This window comes from Lepidochelys kempii, chromosome 9 (genome assembly GCF_965140265.1).
Source record: "Lepidochelys kempii isolate rLepKem1 chromosome 9, rLepKem1.hap2, whole genome shotgun sequence".
Classification (NCBI taxonomy): domain Eukaryota; kingdom Metazoa; phylum Chordata; order Testudines; family Cheloniidae; genus Lepidochelys; species Lepidochelys kempii.
In genome coordinates, this window is record NC_133264.1 from 99,880,738 (window position 1) to 99,901,911 (window position 21,174).

General features: G+C 43.2%; 1 protein-coding gene and 1 long non-coding RNA gene across 10 annotated transcripts in view; one reads left to right on the forward strand and one right to left on the reverse strand.

The window, feature by feature from the left end:
- Positions 1–2,442: 2,442 nt before the first annotated feature.
- The window catches only part of DOCK11 (dedicator of cytokinesis 11), a 131,596-nt gene continuing 112,864 nt past the window's right edge, over positions 2,443–21,174 (reverse strand). For 6 of the 9 annotated variants that reach the window (XM_073358526.1, XM_073358525.1, XM_073358524.1 and 3 more), the window contains 4 exons: positions 19,280–19,470; positions 17,843–17,943; positions 13,198–13,336; positions 2,445–4,185 (listed from right to left, as the gene is read on the reverse strand). In XM_073358526.1, coding sequence (XP_073214627.1) covers positions 4,063–4,185; positions 13,198–13,336; positions 17,843–17,943; positions 19,280–19,470 — 554 coding nt within the window. In that variant the 3' untranslated portion in view covers positions 2,445–4,062. Of the gene's footprint in view, positions 4,186–4,289; positions 4,309–13,197; positions 13,337–17,842; positions 17,944–19,279; positions 19,471–21,174 lie in introns of all 9 variants that reach the window. The other 3 variants (XM_073358528.1, XM_073358529.1, XM_073358530.1) reach the window with 3 other exon arrangements.
- Positions 4,064–19,458, forward strand: LOC140916772 (uncharacterized). The gene is made up of 3 exons (XR_012160641.1): positions 4,064–4,201; positions 9,955–10,148; positions 19,240–19,458. It is a non-coding gene; the product is annotated as an uncharacterized lncRNA (long non-coding RNA).

Genomic DNA, 21,174 nt, shown 5'->3' on the forward strand with positions numbered 1-21,174 from the left:
GGCCAAGTGCAGAGTCCTGCACTTAGGACAGAAGAATCCCATGCACCGCTACAGACTAGGGACTGAATGGCTAGGCAGTAATTTTGCAGAAAAGGACCTAGGGGTTACAGTGGACGAGAAGCTGGATATGAGTCGTCAGTGTGCCATTGTTGCCAAAAAGGTCAATGGCATTTTGGGAAGTATAAGTAGGGGCATTGCCAGCAGATCGAGGGACATGATCTTTCCCCTCTATTCGACATTGGTGAGGCCTCATCTGGAGTACTGTGACCAGTTTTGGGCCCCACACTACAAGAAGGATGTGGAAAAATTGGAAAGAGTCCAGCGGAGGGCAACAAAAATTATTAGGGGACTGGAACACAGTTATGAGGAGAGGCTGGGGGAACTGGGACTGTTCAGTCTGCGGAAGAGAAGAATGATGGGGGATTTGATAGCTGCTTTCAACTATGTGAAAGGGGGTTCCAAAGAGGATGGCTCTAAACTGTTCTCAGTGGTAGCGGATGACAGAACAAGGAGTAATGGTCTCAAGTTTCAGTGGGGGAGGTTTAGGTTGGATATTAGGAAAAACTTTTTCACTAGGAGAGTGGTGAAACAGTGGAATGCGTTACCTAGGGAGGTGGTGGAATCTCCTTCCTTAGAAGTTTTTAAGGTCAGGCTTGACAAAGCCCTGGCTGGGAATGATTTAGCTGGGGTTGGTCCTACTTTGAGCAGGGGGTTGGACTAGATGACCTCCTGAGGTCCCTTCCAACCCTGATATACTATGATTCTGTGATAGTTATACTCTCAAAGAAAAGTGCTGATAGATACCTTTTCTACATCTCTTTTCCTTATTTTTCTCGTTCACAACACAAAACATCAAAATGGCTCCTGATATTGTGAGAAGCTGAGTGCCCTCAATGCCCATTGACAGCATTCCATGCCCTGCTCATTCTGACCCTAAGTGCATGTTGTGTCTGCAAAATATGGAGGTGGGCACAAAATATTTAGTTTGCCTGCAAACAGTTGAGTGTTTGCATATTACCTGTTTGTTCCTGAACATGTGTATGTTGGTGCCATAATATATATTGTTGAAAACTCTCTCCAGAATGTCAGCTGGGAACACTAGGGAGTATAAAGCGACCAGGAACAATCACATTGTCATCACCAGGAACAGCATCAGCAATAACTATTAGTGTGGCTATGGCATTTGAGATAGCATCAGTGCCTATAGCTTGGAAACTTTTTTGCTACATTGCTTTCTGTCCCTGTGTACCAGAACATGTTTTCAGTACTGCTGGTTGCTATTAATGGACAGATAAGGCCATTTATTGCAGTCACTGATAAACATATTTATCTTTTCAAAGCATAATTTGGAATACGCCCACTATCTGTCCTTAAACATTCCTCAAAGAAAGCTGATGACCAAGATAGTAATGACTATAACTAAATGTACTAATCTCTCTTCCTCTTTCTGTGAAACTAAATTTGGATCCTGGCTGGAACACAAGCACGTACAAGCAGAAACATGATCTGTTTGCGAAACAGGAGTATCTATATTTTGCTTACTACTAAAAGTAATGGAACTCTCAATCTCCTTCCCAGGACACTCTATTAATTTTTGCCATTTTCCACTGTCATCATTCCAGGCTACCTGCCGTGTCCCATGCAGGCAGACATAGGGTTGCAGATGAGCCCTTAGTTGATTTTCCCCTCGCCCAGGGTATCAACAAGGCCAAACAGACCATCAGGTGCTAAAGAGAACCTCCTTGTGGAGGATCTCATTTGTTAACAGAAAATGCAACAGAGGACATGAACAAAACTTTCACTTCAACATCTCAGCCGGGAGACTAGGTCATTCCTGCTCTAGCCATCCCACACCCGAGCCCAGTGCTCTCTCTACCCAGGTACTTCCTTCTGGGGGGTCTCTTGGTTCCAGTCTCTGCACCTGGTGTTAGGCCTCTTACCTCACTGAAGTAAGATCCTTCTCTGAAGTCAGAGGTCCATCCACAGCGACTCTTTTCCAGGGACAGCAGGTGATCCTTTCCAGGCCAGGCTTCTGGTCACTGCCAAGGAGACTCCTGGCTGAGAGCAGCTCCCCTTGGATGCTGGCTGATTGCAGTCCTCCATATAGGAGGCTCCCCTCTCTAGGAGCACCTCTTATAGATTCAACATTTTGGTGGGTTCCCCAGAGAGCTCACCCTCTAGGTTCAGTTTCTCCTCCCCACAGGAGCTTCCTGTCGCCCCTTGGAGTATTCCCTTCTAACTGAATTTAGGTAACCTTTATTTACTAATCAGCCACCTGGGCCAGTTATGGGAAGGCTAGGTCATAGCTCCCCATAAAGGACAGCTACCATACATAGCATGTGGACTATTTGCTAGTTTTATTATAGACCACTTTTATTATAGAGATTAGAGGTTTAGCATTTCATAGGGTTGAATGCGCTCAGACACCTTTCCCATGTCAAAACCTAGCTAGAGTCTCTTGTATATATTTGTATACATTTTGTTATGCACCTGCTTTTATTAATGTCAAAATTAAAAGCTCTACAGACACTAGGATGCATGGAATTGTATTAACAGTAGGAGTGATTTGAAAATAAAGACATTACATTTGTTGTTGGACGAAAGATAATGCATGAAGGAATTATTGAGTAGTTTGAGGATCCATTTTCCTCTTCCCACATATGAATAAGTCCCATTGATATGAAAGAGACACAGATGCTGTATGAGGGCATGTGAAATTCACTAAAGACTAAATCCCTTTGTACTTAAATGTCCCTCAACCATCTGCCAGAAAAAGCAACATTTATCTGAAAAGTTGTTTTGAGAGATACAACTCTAGGAGATCCATCCTGCATAGGGGAATGAACACTGAGGTTTGTCACAAGATGTAAAAAGTCTAGTTAATAAAAGTTATTTCAGTCTGAGAAATTTCCAGTGAAAAACCCTTCTTTCTTTAAAATAGACCTTGCACGACATTAGAATTTTCTGAAAGCTGCTAAAGCACTTTAGACTCCCAGACCCACTTTAAATTCTCTAATTATTTATCTTATACATAAAATGTAATAACTGCATCACACAGGATCTCTCAAGGTTTATTCAGCTTCTATCCCATGAATGATAAAGAGGAAGAGTTAGATAAACAAAGGCTTGTATTATCAGAGATCTTGCTTAGTCATAATGATGGTTCCTCAAGCAGACAGTGTACGAGAGGCAAAAAGCCAGCTGAGGTAAGTCTCCCAGAGGCTCAACAAGGATTCCCGATTCACCTGACAGACCATCTATTTGTGGACTATGTGGTGTCTGCATTAGGTGTTAAATGTGATATATGCAGGATTCAAACTAAGTAAGTATAGCTATTGTATAGTAATGCCTCTTGGTGCATAAGTAGCATATACAGCCTAAATCACTTTCTAGCAAGACAGGCTCTCTCAGGAGCAGGGATGCTTCTAGGGATGGGCGAGCAGGGCTGTTGCCCTAGGTACCAGCTTCTAGGAAGTGCTGTACCACCGTACCATTCAGCTTTTAAAAAATATATTGGAGGCTTGACTGCTGCGGGATGGGGCAGTGAAAACGTTTTGCACCATGACTGGCACCACTGCTCCTGCTCACAAGTGCTCTGAGGGCAGGTTGACTTCCACACCAACCTGCATACCCCATGCCCACAAGAGACTGGGAATATAGCAGCAAATATTGCAGAGGGGTAATTTCTATATGCTGTACTCCACTTTCTACTTACAAAGCAGTTTTACACTTTATTATATTCCATATTACAACTTTACAGACTACCATTACAATTTCAACTCATAATTAAGCAATTCAGTACATACTTTGATAAATGCCTTTCAGTGTACTGTATACATTTAACTAAAAAAAGTACAAAACAAGCACAGTGGTGCAATTGTCTGGGCACTTTCAATGTTGCTCAGCAAAATAAGCGAGAACACTGTTTGAAAGCATGTTAATTGAGGGGGGGGGGAATACTGAATGTATACTAGTCACTCATTTGAATTTTAACAAACTTTGCACAGCTCCAAGTATTCCTGAGAAATATCTGTAAAGTGTCACTTCTACTTCTAAATCTCTTTATATTTCGGCAGTAGATCTAAGCGAGCCATAACCTCCGTCACCAGATGTTCCGCTGATTGCGCAAAAAACATGTAAGGAGTCATGCATCCAGGGAGAATGCATAGTATCTTCTTGGTACATCTAAAACAAAACCAAGGTAGTAATTAAGTCAAGTTTCAACTCATTATTCACTCATGATATCATTATTTTAAAAGATACACAAAGCAAAAGTGGCATAGTATTACCCCAATTTTGTCTTCAAAGCTGGGTTGCAAAGGCAGCATAACAAAGAAATGAGAAAGAATGGTTATTCAGTAACTACAGCATGATGCATATATATTATTAGGTAGATTTCAGGAGAAGAGACTGTTGAGCTTAAAGACAGGCAAGAGTCTAAGAATTCCGTACTGCTATACCTGTATATTTTAACAATAGTTCAGAACAAATGTTATTTTAGCGGCAATCAGGAATTTATTACCAAAGAACAGAAAGCTGCTTGTGAAAGATGTTGTTCAACCAAAATCAGTATTGTATAGTATGATTTGATGACCTATACACATGACCTAGAAAACCAAACTTCATTATACTGCAGCATTTAAAAATGTACAAAATGAAACGGACACACAGCTCCAGAAACTGATATTTCTCAGTCTGATTTCAGTAGTTTTGCAGACTTCTCTAGTTTAGAAAATAAACCTAAATTCTGTGATGCAACTGTCAGGATGAGTGGTAAATACAAATACAGATAGGAACCCACTTGCTTGTACAACCTGGTGGTAGAAAGATTCTAGGTGCTCAGATCCCATTGAAATAGGTGGGAGTTCTGAGCCTTCCCTGCAGAAGCAAATTGACCCTTTGATGACAATGGATGTCAGTGCAGAGTGGTGAATATAGCATAGTTGCAGGCATAGACATGATGAAACTGGTTTTGGTACTCTCTTAGAGAGCACGGCTGTAGAGCTGGGTTAATAATGGATTTTTCAGTTTACTGGCAATTTTGAAAAAAGTCAAAAAATTGTTTTGGGTTAGATTAAAAATGAGAATTTTTGGAGAATTCAAAAGTAAAAATTTGTTTAGAGTTGAATAAAATGTTTGGTGTGACTCTGCATGAAATGTTTTGTTTAGATTGTGAGCAATGAAAAGTGTGTTTCAAACCAAAAATATAAAACCTCCCCCCTGCCAAATTTGGCAAAATCAACACCAATTCATAAATGTTTGCGTCACCAATCTTGCATTTATTGCCAAAAAAAGTCAGGGCACAGTGGGAACTACAACATAGTACCTATCTGCTGTACCTTGATTTCAAAGAGTTCCTACTGGGGTAGGTAACTGGGGGGTTAGTGTACATTCTGTGGGGGCACTGGTAAGCCAAAGGATTTCCACTGATGGAACCGAGCTCAGAATCTGGCCCATTTTGGGCCATCCAGCACTGTGCTTCTCTCTGTGGCTCCCTGTGTCCTCTAATTGCAGTTCTCCATCTACTTTTGCTTCTACCCTTCTCTTCCCCTATCTCTCTCTCTTTTGCAGCTTCCCTTCCCTTCCCTATCGTAAATGACCTGAAAGTGGGCCTCAGGGGGGCATCTATTGGGTTGCCCTTCTCCCTTCCATGTCAAAATAGGGGACAATATTTGTTTGTTGACTGATTTTTAAAAAAAGTATAGCAACCAATTTTTTTTTTAAATTGGGCCTCAAAACTAACCCAATTTCCTCCTCTGTGTTTAACTGAGGAACTCTGCAGAAGAGTTTCATTATGGTAAAACTGGTAGACGTTTTGTTGCTATTAAATGCACAAAAGATTGAAAGCCAACCATTATCTACATGTAATAAGTAAGATGAACATGAAGATCAGTTTTGTATATAAGAAATCTTGGGTTATTCATTCTATACAATGCAAAATGTAGAATCTTCATTAATGAAAACTAATATTCTTAGCTAGCACTTAACCTGAAAACAGCAGATAATACATTAATATGTTGCCCCATTAATCGAAGAGAACAAGATGGTGCATTTTTAAATGTGTTCAGATAATAGGGAGTATATTAACAATGCATCTCTGTTCTAAGAGCCCCCTACCTGCTGTGATGCCAAGGTGTGGTACTGGCTGATTTGTTTTCAATTTGAATATTGCAGAATTAAAAAACCCTCATTCTGGCAGCTGCATGTAAATTAAATAGCTTGGTCATGTTTACTTGAAAAAAGACTGGAGTAAGCAGGTGCAACTCTGTGAAAGTTTCTGGGCAAAGTTCAGCAGTGAAATAAACAGGTTATAATATGTGGAGAATGCACAGCAGGGGGCAGGTAGCAGAAAAAGCAACTAACTAGAAGATGTAAGGTAAAGCAGACACTCCCCACCCCTTAGTACTTTCCTCCTCCCCAACACTCCCAGGGCCAAATTCAGACCCAGCACAAGAAAGGGAAACTCCCACTTACCTGAACCAACATCCAGTTATGTCAAGGTTCTAGTTGGCTTCCACAGACACTAAACTATTGTAAATTGCACTCGGTTTGCAAATGCCAAATTGATGCAAGTTATACTTTGCCACTTACATACATTTTCCTATCAATTTACACAACTGTTTGTGTCACCACTGAATTTGATGAAATATTTTTCAAGAGACCTGATGATGTATATGAATTTAAAGTGGTACAGTTATAACAGAAATGAAGAGAACTGTTTAATCAAACAAAAATTATATATTGTGTGCAGACCCTCCTCCCAGGCTATTTTAATGTAAAATAATTTTGATTTCACATGTTCAGTTAAAATTATACTGTATATAGTACTCTAACCTGTAGGAGATGAAATTATTGTGCATAACATGACTAGGAAATTCTGAGAACATCTTGTTCAATCAGAAGTTACAAACACAACTATTCATTTTAGACACCTGGTACTGTAGCTTTGTTATATTAACTTTCTTTTATAAATTAAAGATATGATCCCAGAGGTAGAGAGATCACTTCAAAGAGCCAACTGGCCTTTGATTTCATACCATGTTAATGGATGGGTACAAGTTATTCTTCTGCATCTGTTAACACTATGCTATTATTGATCATAGATTACATCTGTACAACACCTTTCACCCAGAAGATTCCCAAAGTGTGATTACAGTGCATGTATATCTAATGGTATAACACCCACATACCCACTTCATTTCCTCCTGGGTTTTACATGCTGTTTAACACATACACTGCTGTTTAGGCCAAGAAGCAGAAAACATTAGAAAGAGAGGGAAGGAATTTATATAGGCAAGATGTAACTAATCAAGTTTGCAGCAAGCCAAGACTTATTACTGTACTCTTGCAAAAACTGCCAGCCTATACATGGCTAGGATCCTAGTTATTTGCATCTGCGAAGGCTGCACCCTAAAGCACAGTATACTGCAACCCAGTTTGTGTAGTTAATCTCCAGTAATTCACTACATCAGGCCATTCTGTCACCAGCTCTTCCACAATTAGAATAATAGAATAGACTCACAGGACTGGAAGGGACCTCAAGAGGTCATCTAGTTCGGTCCCCTGCACTCATGGCAGGGCTAAGTATTATCTATTCTAGAATGTGTGATCAGCAGCTCTGACATGAGTTTTTTAAAGCATGAGTTCTGTGTCCACCAGCCCCCTATGGTTTGCATTTGTTTGTTTTAAGCTTTCTGTAAGAAAAAGGTAACAGCTAGAAGTGACACAGATCTTTAGATGGTTGCCCAGTCACAATATTTAGCACTTCTGTACTGTAGCTCTTCAAAATCACTGTACAAACATTAAACAAACTTAATCTAAAGGCTTTCAGCTTTTGAATGACTAGGAGTTGACAAAACAGACCCATTCCCTGTTGTGTTCTCTGCCCCCCTGAACAAAAAGACTTCATTGAAAATCAGCACTTTAGAAGAACCATTAAGGATCTTTCAAAAGAACAGTCCAACCAAAGCTGCTGTAGTGAGACCCTTGTTACATTAGGTCTGGTGTTTAAGGCTGGTTTAGAATGAAGGGAGAGTGTCCTGTTTCATGTGCATGTGTAAATCAAGCAAACCTTATTTTTTTTCCTTAAGTACTCAGAGTTTAGGGGATGAAAGTGAATGAGATTCTGCTTATACCACGTGTGAAAAAGCAGAGGAACCAAAATCTATTCTTGTGCAAAAATCTGTTCTCCCTGAAGTCAATAACTGTCAGCAGGACTTGGCCTGTGTTCTCATTCCCATCTCGAATCTCACACATCCCATGCTTACCCAACATTTTCCAGTCGGGAAAGAAGTTCGTTTGAGTTGGGGCAGAAAAATAAGGACTAACTTCAGGTTTATTTAGCTTTAAGTTTTTGGAATTAAACTCAAAAGAAATCAAATGTGAGGTACTTTTATGATGGATTGAATGGCTAGAGAACCAGCAAATGGACAGAACCTGCCTTTAGCCTATTCAGCCAGTCTTTCTATCATAGCCTGCTAAGAAGTGGATTTAAAATCCTTGAGGGAGCGGGGAGGGAGAAACCTACAACATTGTGTGTTGAGCTTCCTCCAGTGCTTTTGCAACCCCTTAAAAGTACAAAGATGCGTTGGCCTGTGGAACTAGGCTGAGCATAAGGGAAGAACTTGGTGGCCTGTGCATCCCAGTACAGAAAAATACACCAAAGAAAAACATTGGATGTCTTTGATTTTTAGTACAGTTCACTACAGTATTGAACACAGCACATCATACACCTGACGCCCCTCCATGGAAGGGTCTGTAAAAGTTCAAGGACTGGAATCCAGAATGGGATGTCTTGTTTTGTTTTTCCTACAAATGTGTGGGAATTCGTTCCTTATACATGGGAGGGGCAATCGTCCTGGCTGGAGTTAGAGTGTGTGCAGATTCTGTGCAAGCTTCCCACCTACCACTCTGGTACTGCCCCTTCCCCCCATCCCCCCACAGGTGCTCACCAGTTGTCCAGAAACGGGACCCAGCACACATAGAAGATGACAGTGATGGGCGCTAGGACTCAGGAGGCAGCATCAGCCCAGGAGAGGGACAGAGGGAGCCTCCTCCCTCCCTGACAGCTAAGCAGAGCTCTGGAGAAATCGGGGGTGGGGGGCATAGTGGGGGGACAATGCCTGCTCAAACTACACCCATGGTTGGTACAGGTTTCCGTGGTAACTGGATTTTTAGTGTCCGGTCACCAGTGTTAACTGGATCCCTTGCAGTGTGGCTGAGCTCCTTCCAAGCCACAGAGGGCTGCTTTGCCTTTCTTTTGCAAGCTCACTCCCCCACACCCAGCCCCGGCTGTGCCCCCTGCCTGACCAGTAAGGCTTAAAGATAGGAGGGCCTCAGGCTATAGCCTTATCAGCCTACTGGTTAATGTGGCTCTGCCCACCCGCCGCTTCCAGCTTGAAGTCCTCTGGTTGGTGGGAATTTTGGTAATACAGTGTCATCAGAAATGGGTCGAGTTGGGTATCAGTCCCCTTTCTGCCACCAAAACAATGGTACCAAACATGCCAAAACTCGACTAATTATGGAGCTGTATATTTGACAAAATGATTTTAAAAAAATCAATGTTTTTGTAATTATACTTTACCACAGGTATTGGAAACATGCAGCCCTCACAAAGTTATACTGTGGCCCTTGACTGACAGTACTGGGTTATCAGTTAATGCTCAGAACAGGACACCTGAATCATTTTTTTAATGTTACAGATTACTGTAAATGGAAGGAATGCATCAAGCTGATTTGCCATCATTGGCAAACAAGAAGCAGTTCAGTGGTATTATCAGCTTTGCTTATTTTGCCAAAAGAGGTGTAATGAAGCATTGATTAAGACGTCAGAATCCATCTTCAAATAGCATGCATATAGTTATACAACAATGCATATAACATACATTACATACAATCCCAAAGTAATTTATTAGAAAATCCTTGTTTTTAAACTTTGTTCTTGATCATTTTTAGGTATCAATGGGAAGACAAAGAGTACCAACTAGTAGCCGAATCTTTGGAGGATACCACCACTGAAGATCTGGTAACCACATAACGTTTGTGGCACCTTACATGCTATAAGAAATGCACACAAACTGAATATGGAAAGGTTGGAGAGAAAGTACATCAAGCAACAGGAAAACGGATGGGACATGTGCCAGCTGTGGGTAAGACTTGCCTTATACTAAGTCCCAAGGTCTGTGTTTAGAGAAGAACACCTGCTTCTTCTGTGGTTAGCCCAAAGGCATTCATTATGCACAGTTTCCACATGTGAGACATGGCATTATGAGGCTGCTGCCATGCGTGTTCAGTGAAGTTTCTGTGTTGCTCTCACGAAGAGGCTGACGCTAGAATTATCTGGCGTGCCATCACTGCCACAAAGAGAGGTGCATCTGAACTCCAAATTTTTGCACAAGACTCAGATGTTCTAGCGTTCTCTGTGCAATCGTGACAGAATGCACCCCATACTCGCGCCCTCCTGTAATACTCTCGGTACAAAGTATGCCTTGAGAGGTACCATCTGAAAACTCATAACTTGCTGATCAGTAATATCATGGTAAAATGCAAGTAGCAACATTGTGTGTAAAGTTATGAACATAAGCTGACATCATGACTGAAGTGTGTTTCCCAGATAAGTCTGAGGAGGGGCTAAGCCAGTTTCTCTAAAACAAAGGGCAAGCTGATGGCCCAGCCAGATGTCAATAAAGCTGATGGGACATAACTTATCGAGTGGACGTTATTTGGCAAGAAAAGGGGACATGGACAAAGAGATCTGCATCTTAGCAAAAAAACAGCTGGAGGTGTCCTTCCTCCATCAGACCTCCATCTCCTGGTTCTCAGCTGGAAATGTTTTCCAAGGGGGAGAATTGAAATTATAAAAAGGAGGAGCAAACACCCCAAGAGACCTGTTCCTCTCTCTTCCCCTGTCTATTTCACAATTTTGCACCTGAGAAGGTGAAAGAAACAGCCACTGGACTCTGGGGAAGGGGCCCTGAATGGAAGAGTTTGGTCAGTAACACTCTTGGAAGCATGTGGTGAAAAATTTTGCTTTGAATCTAATATAATTTGTTAAGATAGGCATTAGAAAGTGTTATCTTTATTTTTCTAGTAATCATTTTGACTTTTATGCCTCATTCCTTGTACTCACTTAAAATCTCTCTCTTTATAGTTAAACTTGTTTTACCTAATCCAGTGTGTTTATCTTAAAGTGTCTGGGTAACTATTTAAGATAACAAGCTAGTGTATATTATTCCCTTAAAGGAATAATGTATTTGAACTGTCCAGGAGAGGGCTGAGCGGCACAGGACATATATTTTAGGGGGGAAATCTGCGATTGGGAATATGTTGGGGGTCACCTGCAGAAGTAACCCAAGTGTGGCTGGAAGTTTGCAGTTATGCACAGACATACAGGGCGTGGGTGGCATGCTGGAAGGCTGTTTGTGAGCAGCCCAGGAGGGAGCTACAGCACCAAGACACTGTAAGGCACCTAAGGTTACAGGACAATGGTGAGACAGCCCTTCACTGATCTGGACTGCACCGTGGTATGTCACAGAGATGCTACCCAAGACTTTCAGAAGATTCTGGTTTTGTGCCTGCTGCTGAGGAGCAGAATCGCAGTGTATCCCTCAGAGACCTGTTCCTACCACTCGGACCATTAAAAGCTGCCACTCTGCCAGGTCTCCACGTCCTTTCAGAATGTGACACTACTGGAGGTTGGCTGGGAAGACCAAATTATGTTACTGGAAGGCTTTTGTTTCAGCCTCCAAAGACTCTCTCCTGGCTCTGGAGGTGCTTGGAACAGCTGAGACAATCACTGATGAGGTCATAAGTACGCTGGAGGTGTTTACACGAGTTTGCCGTTTGAAGACCAACATTACGACACTTGCCTAGTTACATTGGTAGACATTTTCCAAGAGGAAGGCAGACGGAGCAAAACTGCCACCTAGAAGGGGTGCCATCTAGAGGTAAATTGTCAAGCAATGGAATGGCTCTGGGATGATCAAACATATCCAAAACTACCATCCCCTATCAGGCATGAAGGGGTATTGGAGGATGGACTGATCACATTAGTCATGTTTGAAATACCATGCGCTCCCCAATCAATCCTTCAACTAATCAAATGTTTGTGCACAAAGACCAGGTGCTCACCACCATGCAAATGTTTAGCCAGCAGCCTTCCTTGTACAGAGAAGTACAAGTGTGATATGGACGAGGATCAGCATGACAATGGGTCTAGCAGTGATGCCTTAGATGGAGATGACTTTGATGAATAAATATTTTCAGTCGTACATGTCAAGGATAACTTCCCTAGGGTTGCCAGAGATCAATGTCCTTTTTAATGTAAGCAATGCATCCCTGTGTTAGAGTATCATTAAAAAAACAAATTTATTAGAGCATAAGCTTTCGTGAGCTACAGCTCACTTCTTCAGATGCATATCGTGGAAACTGCAGCAGGCTTTATATATACACAGAGAATATGAAACAATACCTATTCCCACCCCACTGTCCTGCTGGTAATAGCTTATCTAAAGTGATTTCCAGCACAAATCCAGGTTTTCTCACCCTCTCCAGGGTGAGAAAACCTGGATTTGTGCTGGAAATCACTTTAGATAAGCTATTACCAGCAGGACAGTGGGGTGGGAATAGGTATTGTTTCATATTCTCTGTGTATATATAAAGCCTGCTGCAGTTTCCACGATATGCATCTGAAGAAGTGAGCTGTAGCTCACGAAAGCTTATGCTCTAATAAATTGGTTAGTCTCTAAGGTGCCACAAGTCCTCCTTTTCTTTTTGCGAATACAGACTAACACGGCTGTTACTCTGAAACCTGTCATTAAAAAAACATTGATTTTTCAACATTTTCTCCGATAGGTAGCTATATAATTGTTCTTGGTTTGCCATGTTTGGTACCACTGTGTGTGTGGAAGAAAGGGCTTGAATAAGGGCTGCAAACGATACCCAGCTTGACCCATTTCTGAAGACATTGTATTATCAAAATTCCCACCAACTAGAGGACCTGGAGCTGGCCACTGTGGGGCAGGAGAAGGTGGGAGTGAGTCCTCCACTGAAATGATTCTGTAGAATTTTTCGAGTCAGAGGATACCTCTCTTACCTTCTTATCACTAAGTTGCCCTCAGAATGTGATTTCACTACACTGGGTTGCCAGGCTAGAGATAATATTTCAGCATAGTTTTTGGAGTCTCTTTAAATACATGCCTGTTCATGGATGATGTCGGAAAGCTCTTTCACCATGTCTCTGAAGTTTGATTTTAGTCCTTCATGGTACTCTACTTGGTCTTCCTTAATGAGCTGCTCATTGAGTTCCAGAGCAAGTCCACAGGCCTGTATAAACTTCCTGGGGATGAAAGAAATAGCCACTGGGCATTATTGTTTCTTATTCAGATTTGCAGATTGGAGCCAAAAAAACAAACGGATATGTATGACTTTGTTTACAGATTCACCCCATGGGCAACATCTAATCCAAAAAGCAACACACAGGTTCTCTCTTGGGTGGCACTGAGCTAAAAGGATGTTTGTATTCTATTCCTGGCTGTTACTGTTACTCTTTCTCCTGCTGATAATAGCTCATCTTAATTAATTAGCCTCTTACTCCACCTTTTCATGTTCCCTTTATGTATCTATCTTCTTACTATATGTTCCATTCTGTGCATCTGATGAAGTGGGCTGTAGCCCATGAAAGCTTATGCTCAGATAAATTTGTTACTCTCTAAGGTGCCACAAGTCCTCCTGATCTTTTTTCTCAGATTAAGTTCTCTCTTTCACATGACCACTTCTCCCCTGTCTGAGGCTGTGGTGAAATAACACTGTCTGACTTTCAAAGGCTGTTATGAAAGGGATAGAGCTGCCGGGACCATAAGACTGCACCGCACGGTTCGGGGTACAAGATGTCTTCCCTCTTTCTTTCGTGGCAAGCATAAGTTTTCGGTACAGTTGAAGGGGCTGCTCCCTCACTACTTCCCTGGGGTGTCCAGTGCCCCAAAGGGGACAGGAAAGAAGTGTCAACAGCTTACTCCCCCTGTGCACTGGCCAGCTGTGTGGGGTGGGAGGCAGCTGCACCCAACAAAGGAGGCAGCAGCAACAGGCGAGCAGGCTGGGTGTGCCTCATTGCTTCAAGAGGAATTCTAGATACCAAAGGCAGACTAGTAGGAAGGAGGAGAGAGGGAAGGATGAAAGTGGGGAAAAATCTACAATGGCCCCAAATGGATGGAGGACGAGAAGTTAGCTCTTTAGTTATCTCTTGGGAGGCACAGCGTTGGCCACAATTCTAAGACCACAGAGAGAATGCCAGGATAGATTGGTAGGTAGGTAGATTGATAGACAGATGCAAAAACAAATTCTTGTTTGAAATCAAATATCTTTGCAAAAGTAGCAATGGAGGCAAGAGTAATGGAACCACATGGACAGTAAATGGATTTATTTAAATATTTTAAAGTTCTTTCCAGTTTAACAGTCCCCCGAGAAAAGTCTCTCTTGAAAGATCAGGAAATGAAGCATAATAAAAAAAATTAACAAACACAAACACCAAGTCTTTGGTTTTTAGCGAGACATTTCCCACTTTTAAAAAACAGTTTTGTCTAGGTGTTGAGACTGGGCACCTGATAGCTCATGAACGCTCTAGCTTTAAAAACAGAGTCAGCTTTAGTGTGCAGCAACTGCTGGTGTATTTATTTATTAATTATTATCATCATTATTATTATTTTATGTTATTTATTGTAGCACCAAGAGCCCTAGTCATGAACCAGCATTCCATTGTGCTAGGCACTGTACAAATCCAGAAAGAAGAGAGAGTCCCTGCCCCAAAGAGCTTATCATCTAAGACAAGAGATACATGGATGGATACAGACAGACCGATTATGGGGGAGTATAAAAACAATGAGTCAGTAGGGGTCAGCATGATGGGCAATGGTCTCAGGTTTAGAAGGAGCCAAGATGTTCTGACTATGATTAGGTAAGTTCATCATGGATGGATATAAACTATTCAGGAAGGACAGGCAGGCCAGAAAAGGTGGGGGAGTTGCATTGTATGTAAGAGAGCAGTATGACTGCTCACAGCTCCAGTATGAAACTGCAGAAAAACCTGAGAGTCTCTGGATTAAGTTTAGAAGTGTGAGCAACGAGGGTGATGTCGTGGTGGAAGTCTGCTATAGACCACCGGACCAGGGAGATGAGGTGGACGAGGCTTTCTTCCGGCAACTCTTGGAAGTTACTAGATTGCAGGCCCTGGTTCTCAAGGGAGACGTCAATCACCCTGATATATGCTGGGAGAGCAATACAGCGGCGCACAGACAGACAATCCAGGAAGTTTTTGGAAAGTGTAGGGGACAATTTCCTAGTGCAAGTGCTGGAGGAACCATCTAGGGGCAGAACTCTTCTTGACCTGCTGCTCACAAACTGGGAAGAAATAGTAGGGGAAGCAAAAGTGGATGGGAAACTGGGAGGCAGTGACCATGGGATGGTCGAGTTCAGGATCCTGACACAAGGAAGAAAGGAGAGCAGCAGAATACGGACCCTGGACTTCAGAAAAGCAGACTTTGACAATCTCAGGGAACTGATGGTTAGGATCCCCTGGTAGAATAACATGAGGGGGAAAGGAGTCCAGGAGTGCTGGCTGTATTTTAAAGAATCCTTATTGAGGTTACAGGGACAAACCATCCCGATGTGTCGAAAGAATAGTAAATATGGCAGGCGACCAGCTTGGCTTCACAGTGAAATCCTTGCTGATCTTAAACACAAAAAAGAAGCTTACAAGAAGTGGAAGATTGGACAAATGACCATGGAAGAGTATAAGAATATTGCTTGGGCATGCAGGAGTGAAATCAGAAAGGCCAAATCACACCTGGAGTTGCAGCTAGCAAGAAATGTTAAGAGTAACAAGAAGGGTTTCTTCAGGTATGTTGGCAACAAGAAGAAAGTCAAGGGAAGTGTGGGCCCCTTACTGAACGAGGGAGGCAACCTAGTGACAGAGGATGTGGAAAAAGCTAATGTACTCAATGCTTTTTTTGCCTCTGTCTTCACGAACAAGGTCAGCTCCCAGACTGCTGCACTGGGTAGTACAGCATGGGGAGGAGGTGACCAGCCCTCTGTGGAGAAAGAAGTGGTTCGGGACTATTTAGAAAAGCTGGACGAGCACAAGTCCAATGGGGCTGGATGCGCTGCATCCGAGAGTGCTAAAGGAGTTGGCGGATGTGATTGCAGAGCCATTGGCCATTACCTTTGAAAACTCATGGCGATCGGGGGACTGAAAAAGGCAAATGTAGTGCCCATCTTTAAAAAAGGGAAGAAGGAGGATCCTGGGAACTACAGGCCAGTCAGCCTCACCTTAGTCCCTGGAAAAATCATGGAGCAGGTCCTCAAGGAATCAATTCTGAAGCACTCAGAGGAGAGGAAAGTGATCAGGAACAGTCAGCATGGATTCACCAAGGGCAAGTCATGCCTGACTAATCTAATTGCCTTCTATGACGAGATAACTGGCTCTGTGGATGAGGGGAAAGCAGTGGACGTGTTGTTCCTTGACTTTAGCAAAGCTTTTGACACGGTCTCCCACAGTGTTCTTGCCAGCAAGTTAAAGAAGTATGGGCTGGATGAATGGACTATAAGGTGAATTGAAAGCTGGCTAGATTGTCGGGCTCAACGGGTAGTAATCAATGGCTCCATGTCTAGTTGGCAGCCGGTATCAAGTGGAGTGCCCCAAGGGTCGGTCCTGGGGCCGGTTTTGTTCAATATCTTAAATAATGATCTGGAGGATGGTGTGGATTGCACCCTCAGCAAGTTTGCAGATGACACTAAACTGGGAGGAGAGGTAGATACACTGGAGGGTAGGGATAGGATACAGAGGTCCCTAGACAAATTAGAGGATTGGGCCAAAAGAAATCTAATGAGGTTCAACAAGGACAAGTGCAGAGTCCTGCACTTAGGATGGAAGAATCTCATGCACCGCTACAGACTAGGGACCGAATGGCTCAGCAGCAGTTCTGCAGAAAAGGACCTAGGGGTTACAGTGGACAAGAAGCTGGATATGAGTCAACAGTGTGCCGTTGTTGCCAAGAAGGCTAAAGGCATTTTGGGCTGTATAAGTAGGGGCATTGCCTGCACATCAAGGGACGTGATTGTTCCCCTCTATTCGACATTGGTGAGGCCTCATCTGGAGTACTGTGTCCAGTTTGGGCCCCACACTACAAGAAGGATGTTGAAAAGTTGGAAAGCATCCAGCGGAGGGCAACAAAAATGATTAGGGGACTGGAACACATGACTTATGAGGAGAGGCTGAGGGAACTGGGATTGTTTAGTCTGCGGAAGAGAAGAATGAGGGGGGATTTGATAGTTGCTTTCAACTACGTGAAAGGGGGTTCCAAAGAAGATGGATCTAGACGGTTTTCAGTGGTAGCAGATGACACAACGAGGAGTAATGGTCTGAAAAGTTGCAGTGCGGGAGGTTTAGGTTGGATATTAGGAAAAATTTTCTCACTAGGAGGGTGGTGAAACACTGGAATGCGTTACCTAGGGAGGTGGTGGAATCTCCTTCCTTAGAAGTTTTTAAAGGTCAGGCTTGACAAAGCCCTGGCTGGGATGATTTAGTTGGGGATTGGTCCTGCTTTGAGCAGGGGGTTGAACTAGATGACCTCCTGAGGTGCCTTCCAACCCTGATATTCTATGATTCTATGATCATGGTCAGGACACTTTTGGGCCAGGAAAGTGGAAACCAGTCTCCTTCCAAAATCAGAAGGACAGTAGCAAATCTTTGCATTAGTATTACAAATCTTAACCCTGATCATTAAAAATATAAGAAAAACCACATATTCCATTGCTGCCAGCAGGCTAATTCAATTACTGAGTAACCTACCTGAACATTTCTTTTAACTCATTCACCTTCTTAGTGGGATATTTGCCGGACTGATTGTCATTCAGGAAAGCTCTAGCATAGGCCAGCGGACCAGCATTAACCTAAAACCCAAAATGTGAGAACTCATTTATGCTGCAGCTTTTAGGTTAACTTCAGAGGATAATCAGTTTGTTTTATTAGAAATATTACTTCATGCCACTAGGTGTGGATTTCTATATGGTCGTGGGATAGCAATGCTACAGTACTGTTTATGTACCAGAACAGAAGGCACCTGTAGTTCAAAATGTTAGGTTTTACTTTTTGGGATGGAAAAAATGTATTTACTGATCTCCTGAGACATTTACAATAAGACATTATGATGATGATATTGTCTTGATAAGTATATCTTAATACAGAATTAACAATATTAAGCAACATATTGAATATTGACTACATATTATGATGTTATTAACATTTCCCTTTTTAAAAAAAAAATGTTTAAAGACATTGTATTAGATATATTTCCTGATTTGAATCTCTTTAACAGGCCAGCTTCCAATATAAATCTTTCAGTCCTGTTCAAATTCTATTGCTAATATTTGTTTTATTTCTTTCAGGATATTTTTCCTATTTTTTATTTATTACCACCAGTCCCATATCACATGCATGAAAGAGGGCCTGGCTGTCTTGCATTTCATACAGATATCTGGGGCAATATTATGTATTTTATTATATAGACATGGAGAAACACACACTCTGTAAACTAAAAATGACTGAATTTGCACTACGTTAATATTAAAATCTATTCATTGTCTGCATCATCTCATCCCATTATTTTGCTGTTATTTCATATTTACAGTCTGATTACACATTCTAGACATAATCTTGATTGCTGCTTACTTTATTAAAAATCACTTTCAGAGAAGAAAAGCACCAACAAAGCTATCTGTATTAGAAAATTTTACACACAGGTTTGAAGTTTCAGCAATCTAGATATACTAAAAAGAATGCATGATATGAGTTTATCAGCTACAACGGTTTGCTTTAAGGGTTGTGCTAGACTTTACTTTTCTATTTATGATCTTTACATACAAAAAGAAAAATGAAGAAATTTACATCCCTTCATTTCCTTTTTGGGGAGTGACCTATTGAGACACATGGACCATGTCTCAGATTGGGGACAGGTCAGGATTCATGATGCTGTTTCTGTCTGTCATTTCCAGGTCAGTCTTTCAGAGCTGTTAAATATAACCAACACCTGTCACAAACAAATAATGGGCCTGATTCTGCAAACACAACTGGTATAGTGTTTACTCCTATGAGTAGTTCCATTGACTTATAGTGGTAAGCACTACATTTAGTGCTCCAGTGAGCTAGTTAATGATTTCTGGAAAGTAAATAAGCTGTTCTGCCAACAGAGTAAGGACTTCAAGATGTTGTGCTAATGACGGGCCTTACCTGAACGGAAACACAACCCTGCAACTTGAGCTGCAGCTGGATCATGTCAACCTCATTGGAAGAGCAGAGTTTTTGCAGCTCTGCTGTCTTGTCTTTTATCTCATCAGTAGCAACATCAATGGGCTTGAGATTAACCTGTTGTTCATTATTTACTGGAATTCTCTTCTTCACATATGGAAACGAGTTTGAAGCTATTAAACATATCAAACAGAATGTACAGTCTGAAAGTCTTCTCAGTCGACCCTTTCCCAAAGGCCCACGGAACAGATATAGCCAGGGCCCTGCCCTGAGGATCTCACAGAGCAAAGGTGAAATCCTGGCTGTGCTGAAGTCAGTAGCAGTTTTGCCACTGAGTTTCAAGAGGAGTCAGGATTTCAGCCATAGTGTTTAGGCATGACACGATCACAAACAAGAGGGGGAGGAAGGGGTGAGGCTGAATAAATCAGATCTAAAACAATATGGAGACTCAGTCCGTGTCCAATTAAAATTAAAAATTCTGCACAGAATATTAAAAATGTAAATGCATTTTAAAATTCTGCAAATTTTGTCAATAAATAAATGTGGAGGCCCCAGCATGGCATTGGGGAGCACAGACCACTAGCTGCACAGAGGTGGGACAGGGACTCCAGGACAGGGATAATCGGCTGTGAGGCTGCATCTGATCCTGACGCAGCGCCAGGGCTCGGCCTGACCCAGAAACACCCCAGGGCCCCACCCCTCTGTGCCAGGTGCACCAGGTGTGGGAAGGCAGGCTCAGCCTGGGAGGATCCAAGTGTGGGGGGATCCAGGTGTGGGGTGAGAGGGTTCTGTGTGGGGCAGTCTGGGTGTGGGCGGCTCAGTGGGGGGTACGGGTGCCAGGAGGATCTGGACACGCGGGTGATCAGTGGTGGTGGGAGGAACTGGATGCAGGGCAATGGGACTCTGCAGGGAAGTCCCTGGTGCAGCTGGTTGGGGCTCAGTGGAGTGGGGGTCCATGTGTGGGTGGCTTGTTGGGGTGATCCAGGTGCACAGGAGATGGGGCTCATTGAAGTGGGGATTTGAGTGCAGGGGGCGGTCTGGGTGCACGAATGGGAAGGCTGGATGCAGGGGGTGGGGCTCGGTGGGGGTGGGATCTGAGTGCAGGGGTGGGGGATCGGATGCAGGGGGTAGGGATTCGGCATGGTTCCAGGTGTATGGGGGTTGGGCTCAGCAGGGAGGGCCTTGTGCAGAGGGCTGGGGCTCAACAGGGTGGGGGTTATGGGGCAGGGGGGTTGTAGGTGTGGGGAGTGAGACTTGGTGGGGGTACTGGGTATATGGAGTGTCCAGATGCAAGAGGGTTTGGAGGACAGGGGAGCAATTCCCCATACAGTGACCCCACCCTCCTCCCCCGTAGCTGAGGAGTGATGGGGCAGGAAGTGTGGGGGTGGAGCCAGGGGAGGTTTCTGGGGGTGGGTCTGACCTGGCCACTTTGTGCTGGGGAAGTGCGCTCCTTCCCCATCCCCAGCCCAGCCTGGACTAGCAGCTGAGCCCTGCACAGAATAGGAGACACTGGCCAGGGTGTCCCCAGCCCCAAACAGGGCTGAGGAGGGCGGATGTGCGGGGGTGGGGCTCGGCAGGGTGGGAGTTCAGTTACAGGGGGCTCCTCCACCCTCTGCCCCCACAGTGATTTACGTCTCCGCCGGTTGCTCTGGGAGCCTGAAAGGATGTGCCCACGCTGCTGGGGAGGGGCACGTGACCATTCTTGCCGCTTCCCTTTGCTTTCCCGTCAGAAAGTCATTTTTTTGCGGGGAAGCAAAGAAATCTGTGGGGGACATGAATTCTGTGCCCACACAGTGGTGCAGAATTCCCACAGGAATAATTTGAGATCCAGGGGTTAATACTGTACTGTAATTAGCTGACACTTTAAACATTCTGTA